Here is a 21,912-nt window from a genome sequence, read left to right on the forward strand (position 1 = left end):
GTTCGGGGCTTCTGTCCCATTTTCAGAACGCTGGGCGGATATGCGTTAATTGTGGATACATTCTTCAGGAAATTCATGAGAAATTCATCAAAAAGCCCCCATAATGATTGACAAAAGAAATACAGCAGATGAATTTCTTAAGAAATCCATGGAGGATTCGTTGGAATAACTGTAGGTAGTATTCAAGGTGAATTATTCGGGGGAAAACATGAGTTTTGCGGTCAACTTTTACTAGAATTTTTGAAATATTTGTTTCATAATCTTTCAGCCAAGGGATGCCAGGTTCAATTTCACGACTTCAAAATGCATTACTATTTACATTAATATTTTTTGCAAACATCCTGCCGAAATCTCAATCCTGTTGTAATTGCTAGCTTAATTAATGGAAAAATCTCTAAACGAATACTTGGAGAAACTTCTAGGGGAAATCCTAGTACATTGTTTGGATGAATCTTCAGTTGAACTACTCAAATAAGTTTATGTGAAAGAACTCCTTCGTATATACTCGAGAAAAAAAAAACCCCTGATAGGACATTAGGCACCCATTTGCCTGCGACGTTTAGCATAAGTACGTTTGGCATAATAAGAATTATATAGGATGCAGAGCTACATGGGCACTTCCATGATTTACTTTGGCACTGAGCGTTTTTCTCAGTCGAATTGTCTGAAGTTTTGCTATAAGAAGCACTTCAATACGACACACATTGTGGCCAAATATCAGCTCAGTAGCTTTCAAAAAACCCCACTGCCGTAGTGAATCAAAAGTGCCAAGAATAGGATCCGACTCCATCCCCTCTTTAATGCTACCTGTTGTTCTATGAAACTGCTTTATGCGAAACGTCCATTATGCCAAACGTCCTTTGCGAAAAACATCCGATTGTGCAACTTTTCCCTGATTGTCGTTTCCCCGAATTGCAGTTCATCGAATCACTCGTTTCCCAGAGAAGTGATACCTTAGCTTAGCTTAGCTTAGACTGACTACACATATCAATGGTTGCTATTCCGTGATTGACCGAAGTCAGTGAAAATGCACAAAGAATCAACTAGAAGTTCGGCTGGGATTGGCCATAATCTTCTTCAGTGTGCATAATTCAGTGCCTCTATTTATACAGGGTCAATAACGGCGCCGGCCACGTCCTTGCAGTCAGGTGGGATTGGGGGAAGGAATGTTAGTATGTAACCTTTGCTATTTGGAGACCGTGTTTGCCTCTGCATCTCCACAAAGGTTACTGGGAGGGATGTTTGTTAATGGGAAGGATCGTTGGGTCACAGGATTCACTTTGATAAGCGATTAGACCATAATAAATAATTATTTGTGAGATATAAACATGCTTATATGTAAATATAATATTTTCATTTGATATGAACAATATCTATGTAGAGAAAAATTATGCCGAAACTTGAGGTGACGAACCTTTCAAAGTTTGTTGAATAAAGTGAACCTTTCGGAAGTCTACACTTGAAGTGTCGAACCATTCAAAGTTTTATTTTTGATTACAAAAATAAAGGTAAAAAGAAGAAGATGTATTGAATAAAAAAAAATTAGACATAAATAATTTATGAATCAGAGTTTATGTCGACACTCACAGTGACGAACCATTCATATTTTTTTGAAACATCATATTTACATCTCACCGTTGTAACGATTAACGGTTCAGTCATACATATTTTATAGAATAGGAACAGTAGCATGAAACGAGCTCACCAATTGATCCGTCATCATTGAGCAGCAACAATCCTCTTTCAGCTTCAGTCGTTTGCTCGGCTATATAAAAGCACTCAGAGAAAATAGGCGCGCGACCCGTGATGGAAAACAACTGACGACTACTCGGGCTTTCTTGAAGCACTGCCCAGGAGCAAGCGTCAATGTTGGAAGATCATAAAGAACTAATCGAAAGCGGCACTTTTTCACTTTACTCGATCGACGCGCGACATGTTTGATCCTGCCCTCATCGCCGGCCCGCGCAGGAGCAAGCGTCAAGGTCGGAAGATCAAACACAACTAAGCGATCGCGGTTTTTTTTTCACTTTTACTTGACCGACGCGCGACATGTTTGATCCTGCCTCCATCGCCGGCCCCCGCAGGAGCAAGCATCAAGGTCGAAGGATCAAACACAACTAACGGATCACGCCACTTTTTCACTTTTACTTGACCGACGCGCGACATGTTTGATCCTGCCCTCATCGCCGGCCCCCGCAGGAGCAAGCGTCAAGGTCGGAAGATCAAACACAACTAAGCAATCGCGTTTTTTTTTCACTTTTACTTGACCGACGCGCGGCATGTTTGATCCTGCCCTCATCGCCGGCCCCCGCAGGAGCAAGCATCAAGGTCGAAGGATCAAACACAACTAACGGATCACGCCACTTTTTCACTTTTACTTGACCGACGCGCGACATGTTTGATCCTGCCCTCATCGCCGGCCCCCGCAGGAGCAAGCGTCAAGGTCGGAAGATCAAACACAACTAAGCAATCGCGTTTTTTTTTCACTTTTACTTGACCGACGCGCGGCATGTTTGATCCTGCCCCCATCGCCGGCCCCCGCAGGAGCAAGCGTCAAGGTCGAAGGATCAAATACAACTCCTCGTTTCCCAGAGAAGTGATACCGTCCAAAAAGTGCAAGAATAAACTTTAATGACAGGGTGTTGAACTAGAAAAAAAAGATAAGGAATTGAAAGAAGGAGATATTTGATCATTCTCGACTGAACACATATTGTTCAAATTTCTGAGGACGTTGAAACTTTAGGAGAAACGCCAAGCGCATAAAGAAGGGTACATATCAGACCGGTTCGTTCACCACCTTGAAATGCAAAAAGTTATGACAATTTTGAGTGCTATAAACTTTTTGAGGAAATGGGCTGTTTGGGGAAACGGGGTATTAGGGGAACTGATGTTCGGACAAACGACATTAGGGAACCGACATTCGGAGAAAAGTAGGACACTCAAAACGTCCTCATAGGAAACGTCTTTATGCGAAATGGGTTACCCCTATGCAATTCTTAAGAAGTTTCTGTGGTACAAAGAAAAGATTTCCATAGAGAATTCAAGGAGAAGCATATACCCAGATTTATAGACGAGTTCTTCGAAGAATTCCAGTAAAGAATCATTTCGAATCTAAAAAAGCTTATAGAATAGAGTTGTAGTATATATAGTGGTTGTCTTATTACACGTCAAAGTCCCATTCGTAGTCAATTCTTGTGATTAGTATCGTACAGGCGTATCTGATTTCTCTTTGTTGACATGGACTAGTACACGAAATACAATCGATTTACGTAAAATTTTACAACGCAGCACGACAATAGACGATGAGTACTTTCTACCTATGTATTTGGAAATATAAGTGCTTATCACCTAGCCAAGTAATTGACTGAAGAAAATCGATGACGAGAAATTGATCACTGCAGTCATACCCTTATGATACTGAGCGCGATAATTTTGCTTTATTTTGAATAAAACTTAAAAATTGGTTGGGGCCACTAATAAATACTACTCTTTGAACACCATTGGGTATCAACAGGATTACAACATAACTAAAACCAAAAAATGATCTACAAAACCATACTAGAACCACAATTTTATTAGGAACTTGAAATCATTAAAAGTATCCCTTGTCAGCTCAATTAATACTACGACCGTTGTCATTTTTAGGTTCAAGCAACCACTTTCTTATTCCGAAACTGTCACGTACCCATAAGTTCCCTCTCAACATGAGTCCTTTCAAACTATACGTATCTTGTAATTAGCTACCGGAACATCTGTCTGAGAAATTTTAACCTCACATGTAAGTTCGTTATTATACCTGATTAAACCATAAATTATAAAATGTGTATCAAACGCTTTGCTAGCGAGGCCAAGTCCTTGCAGTCAGTTCTGATGGGGAAGGAATGTTAGTGTGTGTAATTGTTGCATCTAGTGACCGACAATACCTCTGCATCTCCACAATCACGACTGGAAGGGTGTTTAGTGAAAAGGAAAAAGATCTGGGAGTCACCTTTGGTGATGCGATCCATGGATAAGGAGAAAAAATCCAAAATTTGAATTTGTATCTTATGGTGACAATATTAACCCTTCTACCGGCAGCTTCATTTTTTACCGCCAAAAATTATCTAATCGCGATAACTTTTATGTTTCTCAATATTTTTGCATCATTTTTTCACAAGATCTCAAAAAACTCTTCTTGTTTAAGAAATCGTGTCGCAATGACAAATGCATTGGTGATCTGGTTTTGAAGATATTCCGATGTTCCTTGGGGGACCGACATTTTCCATATAAAATTTCTTTGGCGGCCATTTTGTTTTTGGTCAATTTATCAAAATTAAAATTTTTACTATACAATATCAGGTAATAAGGAGCTACGCTGAAAAAATCATAGAAAACTATTCAGCATTCTTGGAGAAATCTGAATACTATGATATGAGGTTTTTTTTAAAGTTTTCAAGATCTTTAATTGTCCAGGGTGGTACTAGAAACATAAATGCTCATTACTCAAAGACGGCTGCACCAAATTGCTTCATTTTTTCACAACATACTCGCAATAATGTATCATCGAGGAGTGAATATCCGAATACGATTAAAATTCTGTAGCCTGAGATATGTACGTGGGTTATGGCTACGCGTCGGTCCCCCGAGGAATTTTGGAATATCTCCGGGTCCAGATGACCAATTATCAATATCGACACATATTCGAAATCTAGAAGAGTTTTTTGGGAACCTGTGAAATAATGGTGCAAACATATCGAGAAACAAAAAAGATATCGCGATTTGAATATGTTTAAGTGGTAGAAAATGAACCTGCCGGTAGAGGGGTTAAGGTAGATTAGTTGAATATTAGAAAAGTACGTCGGCATTTATAATGTCAAAATATTCATTTTACTTGAGGTAAAAATTTCGGGTTTCAGACTATTCTAAAGAACACACCAAATGGTAAAATAAATAAATAATAGGTACATCGTGAAAGAACCGAAAAGGTGGAGCAGGCTTAGTCCAGAGCATCATAACTAAAATATTATTCGAACCATTCCGCAGAAATTATATAGGACTTCAGTTTTGACTCAAATTGTATATGAAATTACTTAAACAGCTGGAAGTATTGAGATTTTCATGGGATAACAATGTTAAAATAAAGATATTGAAATAAAAAAAATGATTCAAAAAAATGTTATCATCAAGTGTAATAATTAAGATTTTTTTTCACATAACAAATCTACAATAAAGTACCTGGAAAGACATCCCGAAACTCCGGACTCGGCTGGTGAATCCATCCGTTTCGCTGTTGTATAATACACTGGAACATTTTGAGCTTCTGATTGCCTTACTTCCTCTTCTAGAAGATAATTTCCACTGGGAAAATTATTGAGAGCACACAATGCTTTTTGATCACTTTTTCACTGAGCCTTATATCAACGCAACAAAAAAAACTACGTGCGTTCCACTTCCGTCGTAAAGCCCGAACTTCTCACATTAACACACGGCTCTAAAATTCCGCTATTTGCTCACAATGGGATCTTCGTCTACTAATTACCAAGCAAACACCACTCAGCCAATCGGAAAGATTAGAATTAGAGAACACTTCTGATTTATTCGTTGACGATTCGAACTGCCTGACTTATCAGGGCCTTCGTACGCGCCTCTCCACTCCCCTCACTTCTGCTGCTGGCGTTGATCACTGTGCTTTCCTCAATGGACATTTTTCCTCCACAGAGCAGTAATCCGGTAAGGTTATCACTTCGAACGTAAACAAAAGTCGATTTCCATTCATGAGCGAGCGCCGTCGTTATCACTGTTTACATGTTACTCGATTACCATTAACGGAATGGTATATACAAACTCATCGGCTCTAGAGTGCTGCTGAAACAAAATCAACGAAATGTTTTGGATTAGTAAAACTTCTGCTTCCAGGGCAGGTCTCTTCATTCCCCCAAAATTGAAACTGTGCACGTTTTCGTTGTCGAAGACCTATCACTTGTAAAACGGGGGATATATCACGTTAGCTGTGAAGTAATCCTTCATAAGACTTTTTGATGAGAACCTTGATCCAGTTTAGCAATCCCTCGCGCGCGCCGAACTCATAGTTAGCAGTTATTTATGAACCTTTGGATAAGATTTCCTCAACGGTCGGCAATCGAGACGAGACACAAAATGTGCGGACCTAGGCATTATTTTTTGGCTCTCACCGCCCCACGCCATATCCATTGGGAGGTTATCTGAAATGGGCCACTTTGGAGCATTTAACGACCGATCAACCGACCCGAATCAACCAAGAATCAGAGTCAGTTGAGACCAACGCGGCGAGAAGAGCACAAAAAACAGCGTCAAAACGTTGTTGGAGAAACCAAAGTAAAAACGACACCGACATGAAACAAAAAACCACACACCACCGAAAGCCGGCACCGTCCGGAGTAGACTGAGTCCAACCAAGTCACGCTACATTCGTCGAACCGTCCTCATCGTCGTCGTTGTAGTCCCTCCAACTCCAACAGCGCCAGACAACAACAGATCGAGCAAAGCGTTCGAAGCTGGTTGCACCAATGTTCGGAGGGCTCATTCCAAGCATGGATTGGATGAATGTAAATCTCCGAGTTCGTGTAGGGGGAAACTGGGATGAAATGCCTCACAGTCAGAACGTCTGCCTCGAGTGATATAATGCGAAGGGTTTGCTGGAAAGAATGCCACCTGCGCTTTTTACCCCATTATCCCCTATGTGTAATGTGACGAGCGATGACGGCTAGCTACCAACAATCATGGGCATAGCCAGGGAGCAGAGCCCCCTCCCCCCTGACTGACTCCCCGTAACGGGCACAAATGAAGATCAACTGGTTTGCTATAAAGGAGAAATTGCGACATTATAGAATTTTGAATAATTATTATAATTATTATAATTATTATAATTATTATAATTATTATAATTATTATAATTATTATAATTATATAGAATTATAATTCTTCGAACCAACTAAAAATCAGACTTCTGCCAAAGGTCAGGAATCTGCCAAAAATCATTTAAGAAATTCTTCGATTAATTCGTCAAGAAATTCGATAAGGGAGAAAACCACATATTCGCCAGAAATTCCTCTTAATTTTCTATTTTCTTTGGATTCTTCAAGAAATTTCTACAATAATCATTCCGATATTGTATTCCAGTAATCGTTTTTTTTTTTCAAGATATACGCTTCTTTCCTTTGCCTTTTTCATCCAAGAATTTCTGTAGAATCTCTACAAAAATATCTCTCATGACAACTTGAAGAAAATATCAAGAAATTGTTAGTCTGTTCGACAAAGTTGTTCAATTTCAGAAGTCACACAAATTTGCAGAACACACCAACTTTCCACGACTTTCCACCGTTTTCGAATTAAATTAAAAAGTCTCTCGGTTACTTACATTTGTCTTTGAACAACCCGCTGAAACTCTATGTAAAATGACTGAAATGTAATAATTCCCTTACAGGCAAAATTTCAAGTTATTTTTATTTCGTCATCCAAATTTCAGCCAAATCGGACAACCAGAAGCTGAGATACAGCACCCCAAACTTGGGCATTTTGTATGGAAAAACAGCATTTGGTTACTAACTTATGTCACTGACTGTATAGTGTCAAACTTCATAACATTCAATAACTCAAACATAGCCATGCAGACAGATTCCAAAGATATTGGCCACTTAGATGACCGGTCCAGAAAATATGTTGTGAGCAAGTTTTCTTTTGAATTGGGAGGTTACGAACTTAGGAAATTTTGCCGACTCTTTCTCGATTTCATGGTGGATTTTTCTCGATCAGGTCTGAGCTTGTTTTCATGAATGATGAAGTTGGCCACCAAAATTTGCTGGTTTGGTAGGGAATTAAAATTACCCTATCTGTGACCGGTTCCCACAGAGACCCGATAGAGAACCGAAAAATTTCTTAATCAGTTACAATTGTCTAATTTAGTTCTATCATGATAAATATGTGTAGTTGAAACTATACTTGTTTTTATACTTGTTTTAGTGAAGCTCACATTTATAACAATTAGATGCAAACATTATGACGAAAATGGAAGTTGGGATCAGATTTACCCGTGCTGACCCTGCAACCCATCGGAATAACTGAGCCGCTAGGCATTTTCAGAGGATTCCATTGGAGCTAAAATAATTTTGAACTGTTTCCCGTTTGCAGGGCGTATGCGGGTTAAGAGAATTTTTTTTCCGGGAATTCAAAAATCAATTTTCTTAAAATTATCTCTGGAAATCTTCAATGAAATGCACCCTGTGACTAATCAAAAGGATTATTAGGAAAAAGCTCTGAGAACTACTCCAAGAAATGTTTTCAGAAATACATCCAGAAGTTCAATATCTTTTCTGGAATTAAAACAGAATTTGCACCAAACGAAAAATTTCAATCAGAACATCTTAAACCTTTCATTAGATAAGTATCCCCCTAGAAATTATTGCAAGATTTTTCCAGTAATTTGCATTGAGTAGTTTTATTTGTAAAATTTTTCAATGGGATTTCCTAATAAAATTTGCACAATTCTTCAGAGAATTGGAACTAGTTTATGAATTTTCCCTCGTCAGGTTATTCTAGGAACTACTCCAGGTGTCTCATAAAAAAGATCTTTAACGATCCCAGCAAGAAGTTTTCGGGTCATTTCCCTTGGATTCCATCGAAGATTTTAACAAGAGGGTAGTAATTCTCCTTTGAGTTGTATTGAGGATTTCTTAAAAAATTCCTCGAAAACTCAAATTTTCAGAAGCATCTAAATTGTTTTATCTTAATTACCACCAGATATCACAAACAAGCTTTTCAAAAATATGTCGCATGTGATCCCCCACGCGGAATTCTTCCAAAAATTGGAATAGAAATTCTTCCATAGATACATTAAAAGCGAGTTCAGAGATTTTTTTTTCAGGATCATGCAATGCTTCATCAGGGTTTTATTTTTATAATTTTAATTTATCTTTGCATGTCTCTCAAACTGCAATATCTATAGGAAATCACTCGAAATATTTCTTCATCGCTTTCATAAATTTCTGCAAGGGATATTCTAAGAAAAAAATATCCTGATAAATCTTTGGAGAACTTCTTGAAATAATTTCTGAGGTATTTTAGAATTAATTCACATGGATGTTTAACGAGGTGGAATTTATTTGTAAATATTTGGATGAAATTCTAGAAGAATCCTCATTGCTCAAAGGTATACAAAAAAAAAAACCATGAGAAAATAACTGTTTGTAAAGAAACCCGCAGAGATGCTCTTAAATGGCCTTCAGTAGAAATTTTGTTAATCTAAAAGTAATTCTTGATTCTTGAAGTGGTTGTTTGTCAATTCTGAATAAATCTTTAAAAGTTTCGGAAAAAAATATCAAGAGGATTTTTTATTTTGTTCTCAAAGATATCCCCGAAATAACTTTTGGAGAATATCTTTGGATGTGTTTCAATAACAATCTACATAGAAATTTCTCTAAAGAGATCATTGAATGAACCCTTGATGGAGTTCCGAAACATGTATGGTAGAGTAGGGCGGTTCAAAATTTAAAAATGATTGAGAATCCAATCTCCCATATGTTTCTTACCATCCTTACCATAAAAATAGCGTTCTGTGAAATTTTCAGCTTTCTAGGTGGTGATTTGAAGGTGGCACAAAGACAATGTAGGTTTGTATGGAAATAACTATGAAGAAATTTTGAGATATGTTTCAAACACGCTAGTACTGTAAAGAGAAAAATGTTCGAAGGAATCTGTCGAGCATATCATTATAGGAACTCTTAGAAAAATACTTAGAGAAATCCAGGAAAAAAATGTTTGAGAAATCTTCAGAGCAGTTTGCGGAAAAATCTTTATTACAAAGAGGTTTTACAATTGACGGAATAGATAACTTGAAGAAAATCATATTGGAGAAATCTCTAATGTAGTCCAGAGGCATCCTCTGGGGGAATTTAAGATGGATTCCTTGTAGGAATACTTCGAAAATCTATTTTAGGAATAGGGTAGAAGCACCGGTTTTGGCCATACACCAGTTGTAGCCATAGTGAATTATAAACCTTTTTACATAGCCAATGAGCATGAAACCTTTTGTGTTCAGTAGATCAAATCCACATGATAGAGCTACATTCATTTACTCGTCCGAATTGAGTCAAAACATACGAAAAACAATCAATTTTCCTTTTAATTTTATCTTTTATACGCCTAATTTGGCCAGGGTACTCCTAATTTGGCTACTCTCATAAGAAATCAATGTGATTTTGCCAATTTAGGAACCGAAGTTAAGTTTCTGACCGAAACTGGTTTTGGTGGCCTATATTGGCCAACGATATTTTCGGAGCGAAACGATAGTTTTAGCTCAGTTTTGATATTTTAACCATGGATTGAAAGCTTGCAATTGACATATCTATATAAACAAAAATGGAGTGGTGTTTGTATGTCACGAAATGGCATGAGAACGGACTATCGGATTTTGAAAATTCTTCCTTTGTTATGTTCCTAAAGTGCTGCGACGTGTTTGTGTATATAAAAAGCCCAGGATATTGAACGCAAAAGTCGGAAAAACGAGAGTGAACAGAACTGTCATTTTGTACGGGACGTTTCATGGCGTTTTTCAACAGCCTACTTGATGCAAGACGAAGTTTGCTGGGTCCACTAGTTTGTAATATAAATACGGCTTCCCATATAATTTGTATTGACATATTCTCTTAGCCTGGCCAAAACCGGTGCTTCTACCCTACTTGCAGAAATTCAGAAGTTATTTTTGGGAGAAATGGTCGGTGTTCAGGCATACTGAACCAAGTGCTTTTTCGTGGTTTCAGAAAAAGTACGACAGTCATTCGAAATATCTAAATGTTCCCATTATTTGTCGTAATAATGGCAGAGTTGCACAATATCAGTCATATCAGCTGATGGCTGATGGTCTAAAACTATCCATATCAGTTGCGAACTATCAATATCACTTTGAACTGACAACCAACAGTGGTGATGTGGCATCGCACTCTAGATCACAATCACTGTAGAATGAGTGATCACCACCCTATTGATCTTGTTCACTGCCCAACACACAGTTTCAATCCGTCTGCAGCACTATCAAGAATATAATACTGATAAATTGCCATTTTATTTGCTTAATTTAAGGCTTAACTTGACCTATCAGTGATATCCAAAGTCAATCGCCATCAATGCACTGGTGATGGAGTAGACAGCATGATGTTGATGTGATATGGAATAATCCGAATTGTATTGCAGTCGGCCTTTACAAATCAGCAAATTTCAAGCGTTGATAGTGACAGCAAGCAACTCTGAATACCACCCTTTACAACAAGGCATTGAACAAACAAGTAGAAAGTTCAGTTGGGGTAGGTGTACCAATTATAGATGCAACAGTATGGATAAAAATCTGATTTAAACCGCGTTTCTAAAACGTAAGCATTAATTAATCTTAATTACTAGTTTGAAGCCTTGCAAAACTGATGAATTAAACAGTTTTAGTACTAAATTGGCTTAAAGCTTCTAAAATTTGGTTTTAAAACTCGTTGTCTTTGAACCAATCATAGCAATAGCGTTTCTGGCATTCGCCATAAAAGTATACCAATTATGAACTTTCGATTATTTGCACAAAATGAACTCAAATATCATCCAGAGCGGATGATAATGCAACACTAATATGTAATGATGTGATTGCTCATAAATGTTGTATTAAATAGATATTAAATCAATTTATCTCAATGGGTTCAGGGGACCGAATAAATATTCGAAAAGGAGTCGGAATGTTGTGAAAATTTAAAACACGATAAAATAAACAGCATTATGTGAATTCTAACCCTACCTGGTTAAAAAATTTGAAGAAAAGGGAGCAAAATTTCAAAAATGCGAACGTTTTCGAACGTATTATTAAAAAAATCCTAGTAATTGAGAACAAAACATGAAGATATGTTTGATCGAACCGTCTTGTAATGGAAGTTATCCGTAAAATTGCTTTACTTCTTCTATTTCACTGAACAAAAATGTAAACAAATCACCTACAGAGTATTGCCATAATTGGGTTCTCAATCACTCTTTGTACCCATTATCGCCAAATCTGACAAGCTAAGTTTGATCATGTGTGCTCACTAAGAAACATACACTTATCGGTAGAAGCAGTTTTACCAGGCGAAAACATAAATTTCGAAAAGGATGTCTTTCAACAAACAGCTAAGAAGGTGTCATATGTGTGCGGCAAGATTCTCAAATATTTTTTTTTTTTTTTTCGAGGTGTATGTTCATATCAAGGTCTAGTTATCATAAACAAACAAGTAGTTTTATCATTCCTGTAACTATAAGTCCTTATATTCTAGAGGAACAATAAGAAAACCCATTAGTGTCATAATTGGTGCTATAGCTATAATTGATACTTATGCCCTAAATGTATTTATAAATTAATTTAGATTTGTGACAACAGCTCCACTAGCGTTCTGCTACTAATATTTATATTGCGCATAATGATCGTTTTACGCTCCCCCCTGACGGAAATCCTGGCTTCGCCAATGCCAACAGTGAGCAGCTCTGATCTGTCTTCACATTCCCTACACCCTCTCTCCGCGCAGCTCACATGCGCTTCATCAGCTCGCGTACTTACTCACTCACTCACGCTCCTCACGATGTTCTTGATGTCCGTTGTTGTCGTGCCTGATGATGGAGGCATTAATGACGAACGTGATGAACGGAAAAATGGGCAATATGATTGTCGGCGGCGAAAGGCACACGACCGTTGCTCGCGTATGGGGTTCAGTTGCAGGAGGGAAAGAAACCTTACTATTTGAGAAGGCATATTTTCGAGCGATAGGGAGTATTCAAAACAATTTACACGCTGTTGTTAAAATTTATGAAATTAAATGGTTGGTCAGGATAAGTCAAAATATTTCTGGTATTTTGAAAAAAGTCCTCCACGTTAGTTTGTCTTGCCTTAACTATTCCTCATATGTGGAATTTGATTATAGTAAATTATTTCTCACATTGCACAGTTAAATATGTTTGGTGAATTCCATCTGTTTCCTGTAGTGTTGACAACTCCACTAAATGTTCCAATCGTTTATCCAAAAATTACTTCAAATTCTGCCCTATTATTTCTCTCGGAACTCTACACGCTATTCTTAGATTACTCTATGACTATAGCACAAGAACGAAACCAGTCTCGGCCGGAAATACCATACGTGTGTTCAAGACTAGATCTAAAAATTTCGCATGTCTTCATGTTTAAACCGACAAGTTTGTATCTATCAGTTCCTATAGTTTTTCGTGCAAATAATAACTGGATCCGTCCGAAAACATAGCTGCAGAAAATCAACTTCATTGTAGGTAATCACGCGACTAGCGTCAGTGACCTTTCCACCGTAGTTCGAAGAAAGGAAGTGATTGATTCGCAACAGGAATCGGAGCGAACATACACCGGAGTTCACAGGCTAGTCAGACAAGTCACTGACCTCAGAGTCGTTGTCTCGCTTTGGGCTAAAAGCACCCATTTACTCACTGTCGTAGTATCCAACGTCCAGTAACAAATACAGGACAGAGATCTGAATAATCTCCGTTGCAAGCCATTTCCCGCCTGACCCATGCAGGGACCATACTATCAACCGGCAATGTACACTCCCGTGCAAAAGTATGGGATCAACCCCTAAAACATTAAACACACAGATACGGACAAAACAGTTCTGTATGTTTTTAAGCGATGGTCCTAAACTTTTACAAGGGAGTGTAAATCTCTCGAACAAAAGAAGCTTTATCGTCCCACTTCTGCCGCCCATTACACCCACTGGGAAGCATTGAAAGGACATAGCATGCCCATTTGACAGTCCTGGCAGGGGGTCCGACTGTTGGTGGTCTGTCGCCAGTGTTGCCAGACCCAGACTGATGATGAAACTCTATTGACCATCCACCTATTCGGTCAACAAACAGCAACCGACGCCCATTCGGAAAGCATGAATAATTATTTTCCCAACGCAAACCATTTTCCACATTTGCCAACCGTAACGAGTTATGCTAAAAGTAAAACCACCATCGACAATGACAACAATTCACTTTCATTAAATAGCTGGCCAACTGGCGGAGCAAAACAAAGCAATAATGTGAGAAAGGTAGTGGTGTTATTATTTGGCAAACAACCGGAGCCAGGACCGTCGGAGGTAGGTAGCTAGAGAAGAAATCACAGGTCGGCACGGCGGTTAGTTGAATGCAAGTGATTTCAATCAGGTGGGCTCGGTTGGTGGATGGAGAATAGCAACCTGGTGCTCCACCTGGCACGATGGAAGTTGAGTTCAGCCTGCCCTACTCAATATAAAGGGTATTCCACAGACAAACAGTTGTAACAGTGAGAAAATCTTCGTTGAGCATACATATAACAGTCATTTCAAATTTGCTATGTTTCGAATCTCAAAACCAGAGGCGTGTGCATCGTTTTTCATCGTGTATGACGTTTAACACTACCGCCTGCTTCAGGTCATTATTTCGTGCAACATGCTCACCAGATGATGGTGGTGTGAGTTGATGATGATATCATAATATATGTGTTCTTCTTCTTCTTCTTCTCGACATTAACGTACTCACTGCGACAGAGCCTGCTTCTCAGCTTAGTGTTCAATGAGCATTTTCACAGTTATTAACTGAGAGCTTTTTTTTCCAAACTTGCCATTTTCACATTCGTCTATCGTGTGGCAGGTACGATGATACTTTATGCCCAGGGAAGTCAAGGAAATTTCCTTTACGGAAAGATCCTGGACCGACCGGGAATCGAACTCAGACACCACATGGCTTTGCTTTGTAGCCGCGGACACTAACCACTCGGCTAAGGAAGGCCCCATGTGTTCTAAGGGTTACATCTGTTTGTCTGTGGGTACACTATAGCATGCAGTTCGTGCATCACAGAGTGGTCACAGTTGACTGGTGCACTGCAGAGCGGCAGCCTCATGGCACATAAAAGTAATAATGGGCCTAGCGAAGAGAAATGTGAAATGCATCACGTGCTGTGAAAAGTGCATTGTTGCATGTGGGCTTCTCGCTGAACCGTTGGGTTGATTTGACGAAAAGAATTGTAATGTTCGGTACGTGATTTGGGGCAGCACGAAGAAGGAGCTGGTTCAAATTGCTTGCAGAGCTTTGTTTGTTTCAGTGATTATTGTGAGCAACGATGATGAAATTTATCATTTACTTATAGGATAGAAGTTTCGGAATTGGTCATAGACCAGCGGTATCCATAGTGGTTCATACACTATTTTGCAAAGCCAATCAGCATGGAACCTTTTGTCTTCGGTAGATCACATTCACATGATAGATCTACATGATTTTACTCGTCCAAATTGATGAACATAAGAAAAATAATTCATTTTCTATATCATTTCAACTCCAATACAATTTGGCCAGGGTACTCCTAATTTGGCCACTCTCATAAGAAATCAATGTGATTGGTCAATCTAGGAACCAAAGCTAAATCTTTGGCCGAAACTGGTTCGGGTAGCCTACATTGACCAACGAGATTTTCAAAGCGAAAAAAAATGGTTGTAGCTCAGTTCAGACGTTTTCCATACTTAATATGGATTGAAATCTTGCATTTGATATATTTGTAGTATAGATAGGGCTTCCCATATAATTTTTAAAGACATTTTCTCTCAGGCTGACCAAAACCAGTGCTTCTAGCGTTTTGATAGCGGCACAGCTGATTTTTTTTTATTGAAGGTAGTTTTGTGGCGCATATTGTTTAACTCTGAGGCATTTTACTGATAGAATCCCAAGTCGTGAACACACTGCTTAAACTACTGCTTCAAAATAATTTCCTTGATTATGGCAGAAATTCCCATGACGATTCCAGGTTTTTTTTTCAGTTTTTCAATTCCCGGGTTTTTTTTCGGATGCCTGAAAATTTGGTTTCGAAATCATATTTTTCTTTCTTCTCACCCAAAAATGTTGATGGTTTTTAATAACTAGAATCACTAATATGGATATTGATCAAGGATTTAATTCTGAGAGAATTGAAAATATCTCTTATTTATCGCTCTTTGTAACATATAACTCATTGGTACTATACCAGGGAGGAAGCTTCAGAAACATTTTGAAAATTTTATTTTGAATTCTCTGCAGAGCTTTCTTCCTGGTATTACAACAGCTAGTCTAGGTACAGCATACATCATGGCTGGCCTGAAAATTTGATTGAATATCAAGAGTTTGTTCTTAAGACAAAGTTTTGATTTTCTATTAATAAGGGGATAGAGACATTTTACATATTTGTTAGATTTGGCTTGAATGCCCTCAATGTGAGTTTTGAAAGTTAAATTCTTATCTAGCATGAGCCCTAGATACTTAACTTCATCTGACCAATTTATTGGAACCCCTCTCATCGTGACAACATGTCTACTTGATGGTTTCAACTAAAGAGCTTTTGGTTTATGTGGGAATAATACTAGTTGAGTTTTGGAAGTATTGGGAGAAATCTTCCATTTTTGCAAGTATGGAGAAAACATATCCAAACTTTTTTGCAATCGACTACAGATGACACGCAGGCTTCGTCCTTTGGCGAAGAGGCCTGTGTCATCCGCAAACAAGGATTTTTGACATCCCTGAGGTAACTCAGGTAAGTCAGATGTAAACATATTGTATAATATTGGTCCCAAAATGCTGCCTTGAGGAACACCAGCTCTTTCAGGAAGTCTTCCAGACCTGGAGTTCTGATAATTAACCTGAAGTGTACGCTTTGACAGATAACTTTGAATTATTCTAACAATGTATGTTGGAAAATTGAAGTTCTTTAATTATACGATCAAACCTTCATGCCAAACACTGTCGAATGCTTTTTCTATGTCTAGAAGAGCAAGACCAGTAGAATAGCCTTCAGATTTGTTGGAACGGATCAAATTTGTTACACGTAAAAGTTGATGAGTCGAATGTCCATGGCGCAAACCGAACTGTTCATTGGCAAAAATTGAATTTTTATCATTTCATCATTCTGTTCAAAATAACCATTTCCAAAAGTTTACTGATGGAGGAAAGCAAACTGATTGGACGATAGCTAGAAGCTTCTGCAGGATTTTTGTGTGATTTTAAAATTGGTACAACCTTAGCATTTTTCCATTTGTCAGGAAAATATACTAATTGAAAACATTTGTTAAATATATCAACTAAAAATGATAAGATACTTTCTGGAAGTTTCTTTATGAGGATGTAGAAAATTCCATCATCGCTAGGAGCTTTCATATTTTTGATTTTTTTAAAATAATATTTCTCACTTCTTCCAAATCAGTTTCCCAGGAATTTTCGAAAACGCTCTCTTGATTGAGAATATTTTCCTCAGTCCTGAGTAACTTGATTTTCAATTGGGCTAGTAAGTCCTAAATAAAAATTGTGCGCACTTTCAAACTGCATAGCAAGTTTTTGAGCTTTTTCGCAATTAGTTAGTAATAATTAGTTTTCCTCTTCCAATGCCGGTATAGGCTTCTGAAGTTTTTTTTTCAAAATTTTAGATAATTTCCAAAAGGGCTTAGTGCCAGGGTCCAATTGAGACATTTTATTTTCAAAATTTTTGTTTCTTAATTGTGAAAAACGTTTCTTGATTTGTTTCAGCAAATCCTGCCATATAATTTTTATAGCAGGATCGCGAGTGCGTTAAAATTGCCTTCTCCTCACGTTTTTAAAACGGATCAAGAGTTTAAAATCATCGTCTATAATCACGGATTCAAATTTTACTTCACATGTTGGAACTGCAATGCTCCTGGCTTCAACAATAGAATTTGTTAAAGTTTCAAGAGCATTGTCAATATCAAGTTTAGTTTCTAAAGAAATGTTAACATCAAGATTAGAGTCAATATATGTTTCATATATACTACAGTCGGATTATCAATCCTGAAGAGCACTCATCAAATAAAATTCTGCCGTTGGAACTATATTGAGAATTATTCCATGACCGACGTTTGGCATTAAAGTCACCAATGACAAAAAATTTTGACTTATTGCGAGTCAATTTTCGTAAGTCATTTTGGAGCAAATTAACTTGCTGTCCAGAGCATTGAAAAGGCAAATAGGCAGCTATGAAAGTATATTTGCCAAGCTTTGTTTCAACAGAAATACCAAAAGTTTCAAAAACTTTAGTTTTAAATGACGAAAACATTTGAGTTTTATACGCCTATGAATGATGATTGCAACTCCCTCACATACCCCATCAAGTCGATCATTACGATAAACAAAAAAGTTAGGATCTCTTTTGAATAACGGCTATATGCACGTTATTTGCTGTAAGAAAATTAAACAGCTAGTCCTCTTTACCATTCAAAGAACGAGCATTCCAATTTAAAATATTTAAATTATTATTTATTGGATCCATTAGAAAAACGTAATCCAATAAAAATTTGATTTGTAAATTGTACACCAACTTGGACTGCTTCAGTCATAGTGGTGGCTTTGAACATTGCATCAATCATTAGATTCTATTGTTCAGTTAGAAAATTAAAATCAGAGGCAGACATATCACTTGAAGTGGGTACATTATCTGATGACTTTCCATTAGAATTTTCGGTAGACAAAGAGGCGGAGTAGAAGTTTCCTGTGACGGTTTTTTTTTTCCATTTGATTTGAAACAAGTAGAATGGGTACTCAAAGTATGAATAGGGGAGGAGTTCAAATTACTTGGCAAAGTATTTTCCTTGGGTAGATGCTTTCGAAATTAAAAGATTCGAACGGCCACCCGACGGATTAAAATTAGTTTGTGAATGAGCATGATTATAATCTCCCTGATGGGTATGATTCTTAATCAAGCGATCATTAACTGAAAAATGAGCACTGTTCGAGACTCTAGCAGGGAAATTCCGGAAACAACCGTTATCGTAACTGACATTACCGTTTATCTGCCTAGCACGAGCCTCGGACTCGTCTACGCGAAGGGCAAGCCCAAAAAATTTACTTATGATTGCCCCTGCAATTGGAGCGTATGAACTTATCGGTAGCTTCCTTCACTGGACAGACGTTCTTGGCGTGAGAAAAACCTACGCAAATCATGCATTTAGAATCTATGCGGCAATTTTTTGTTCCATGACCTCACTTTTGGAACCGACGGCACTGTGTGGGGTTCTGGTAATTTCCTCCAGGTTTCTGGAAATGTTCCCATGTCACACGGACATCAAACAAATGTTTTGCTTTTTCTAAAGCTTTAAAATGATTTAGTTTTTTTTTTTGTTAAAGTGAACTAAATAAAATTCTTGAGAAAGCCCTTTCCGAACAATGCCAGATTGGGTTCTCTTTTTCATAATGATTACTTGGACTGGGGAAAATCCAAGTAAATCATTTATTCCATTTTTGATCTCTTCGGGTGACTTATAGTCACTTGAGAGACCTTTCAAGACGACTTTGAACAAACGTTCAGTTTTGTCGTCATAAGTAAAAAAATTGTGCTTCTTCTCTTCAAGCTGTTTGAGGAGTAGCTCGCGATCTTTAAGAGTTTCCGGCAAAACGCGACAGTCTCCTTTCTTTGCGATTTGCAAAGAGAGCTTGATTACCCTAATGGAGTTGAAGATCTCCTGCCTAAAACCTCCAAATTCGGAACAAATGATCACGATAGGCAGCACTCTTTGTTTCCTCACTTGAATCAAAGAGTTTGGGCTAGAGACTGCTTCGATTTGATTGCACATTTCGATGCAATTATCAACATTATCCATTTCACCATTGGAAGAAAGCGCGCATTCCGGAGAAACGTCCTTTCTTCCATTCTTGTCACGTTTAGTGACAGTTTTAAGCCCCACTTTTTTGGAAACAAGCTGTGAATTAAAATATTCACTCTACCTTTTGTTTGTAGTTGCAATCATGTTTAGTGAATAAACGAAAGAATAAGTGACATTCTAAGAGTTCTAAGATTTTTTTTCCCAAGACGGTGTCCAAGAAGGACTACCACCGCTAGGTTTCACTAACGAGTCCAACTAAAAGTCGAAGGACGGGTCCAAAAAGGTTCAAAAGGGGATCAATAGTAATAAACATCTAGTATTGAAAAGTACTGTTTCTGTAGCATTAAAAATTACTAATTTTGTAGCACTGAAAAATACTGTTTTATTGCTTTAGGTAGTTTTAAAAAGTTCCTAGAGCAAAAAAAAATGTTGTACGCACAACACGAAGGTACGATGCGCACTGCTCCTTGTCATTTCTGCACACTAAATTTTCACCATTTTCAATGTGTTATGGAGAATTCTATGCATTTTGCGATCAGATTATCATCCATTTTAAATGATTGATTATTGAAATATGAGTTACTACAAATTTTAAAATAATCACTGAAAACTAAAATCTCCCATTTCACCCAACCTCCCACTTGAATAGCACTCAATTTGATTGGTTACATCCGCACCGGTGAATGGGTAACTAAAATCCTAACCCCAAACTCCACAAACGGAAGTTACGACCGCATCGGTAAACATCCACCGGATCGTAAACTGTGCAGGTAATCGACGAGTCAAATCACCCAACCCTATCTTGGGTGATAAACAAACAATCGAAACAACAATCAAACAAATGTAAGCACACGGACACACACACATACATGTACAGACTTGCTGCGTCAACGCGATGGACAGTGATCCGAGAAGCGGTCCTCGCATTGCTAATGAACGGCTTGACGCCACACCAATCGAATGCGAAATTAGTTGAAGAGCGTTACGCGCGAAAAATTGGCAGCGATTCGACCATTTCTCCGACAAACTATGACCGATCGAAGCTACGGTCCGGGCGGCTAATTGAAATTTGTTACCAGTTCGTTTGAGTCGAATTCTGATACAGTCTCATGGGTTCAGTGTTGAACTATAATCATAATCGACCATTGAAATTGCCCGAAAGAAGTTTCGGGCAAAGTTTGCACGCCCATTTGCGAACATGGTGTGAAGCTATGAAGTTCCAACATCAGGTTTAGCTAAACACATAGAATATAAACGAAGGAAGTGGATTGTCGAACGATGACGTTGAAATTGATCACGTATTTATTCGCTCTCTATCATTGGGTATGGCTTCTTCAGTACTAATATGAACAATTTGGTTTCTCGGAATATTGGAATAAGATAGACATACAACAATCTTTTTGAAACCCACTGGATCCAATCAAATTTGAAGATTTTAAACAAATCTGAAATATTTTCACTTCAGTATGTAAAAGGGGTCGTGCAAGAATTACGTCACGCTTCAAGGGGTCAGAGGAGGTTAGGCACAGCGTGACAAAGTTTACAAAATAGTGGAGGGTGGAGGTGATTGAAGAGGTGTTAATTTAGCGTGACATACTTTGTGTACCATCCTTTAACTTTCCACAAGCCTTCATGGAGTATTTATCCCCTGATCATGAGGCAGAAGATTCTTCGGTCTCTAGTAACAATGATTGTCAAACTTACATTCCTTTCTCGACTTTTAAATTTCGAACCCTCGATTTGTGAATAGTAAGCTTATCCAAAACTCCATTCATTAAAACTCGTTGCAACTTGCATTGTTCTGGTCAATCACTGTGAATTAAGCGGTAATCAATGCTCATGCTCAACTTTTCACAAGCCTTCAAGTTAGTTTTACCAAATCTACCAACAACAAAAAAAAGATTTACGAGTTTTCAGCAATAAAAAGCCACAGTTTTACGACTACCAGATACGGTAGCTAACACAATAGGACGACCTTCTACTAAAAAGTCCAGCAAGAGCACTCCACCGACATCAACAATACTTCCTGGTAGGCTACAAAGGTATACGACGGACAAGAGCATTAAAAACCAAATCAAATTCTACCGTTCCACGCAGGCCAACAAAAGGGGAAATAATTAAGTTTGGAATTACATTTCTTATTGTTTCAAATTTACGCCACCTTTCCTAGGCCACGTCCGACAGGCTGAGAGACGGTAACCTGGCTTCCTGAATTGCCGGTATGTGTGGTCGCACCTCTAACGCCTTAGGTATAATTGGTAAGTTGTACGTGACACCTGATGCAACG

The 21,912-nt window shown here is 38.0% G+C and overlaps 1 protein-coding gene across 9 annotated transcripts in view; it reads right to left on the minus strand.

The window, feature by feature from the left end:
• The window catches only part of LOC5577744 (SLIT-ROBO Rho GTPase-activating protein 1), a 307,496-nt gene that overhangs the window by 120,563 nt on the left and 165,021 nt on the right, over nucleotides 1-21,912 (minus strand). For 3 of the 9 annotated variants that reach the window (XM_021850989.1, XM_021850990.1, XM_021850991.1), the window contains one exon: nucleotides 5,215-5,841. The exons of 5 other annotated variants lie outside the window; for them this stretch is intronic. In XM_021850989.1, coding sequence (XP_021706681.1) covers nucleotides 5,215-5,290 — 76 coding nt within the window. In that variant the 5' untranslated portion in view covers nucleotides 5,291-5,841. Of the gene's footprint in view, nucleotides 1-5,214; nucleotides 5,845-21,912 lie in introns of all 9 variants that reach the window. One more of the 9 variants, XM_021850992.1, reaches the window with a different exon arrangement.

The sequence above is a fragment of the Aedes aegypti genome, chromosome 3, assembly GCF_002204515.2.
Source record: "Aedes aegypti strain LVP_AGWG chromosome 3, AaegL5.0 Primary Assembly, whole genome shotgun sequence".
NCBI classification, from domain to species: Eukaryota; Metazoa; Arthropoda; class Insecta; order Diptera; family Culicidae; genus Aedes; species Aedes aegypti.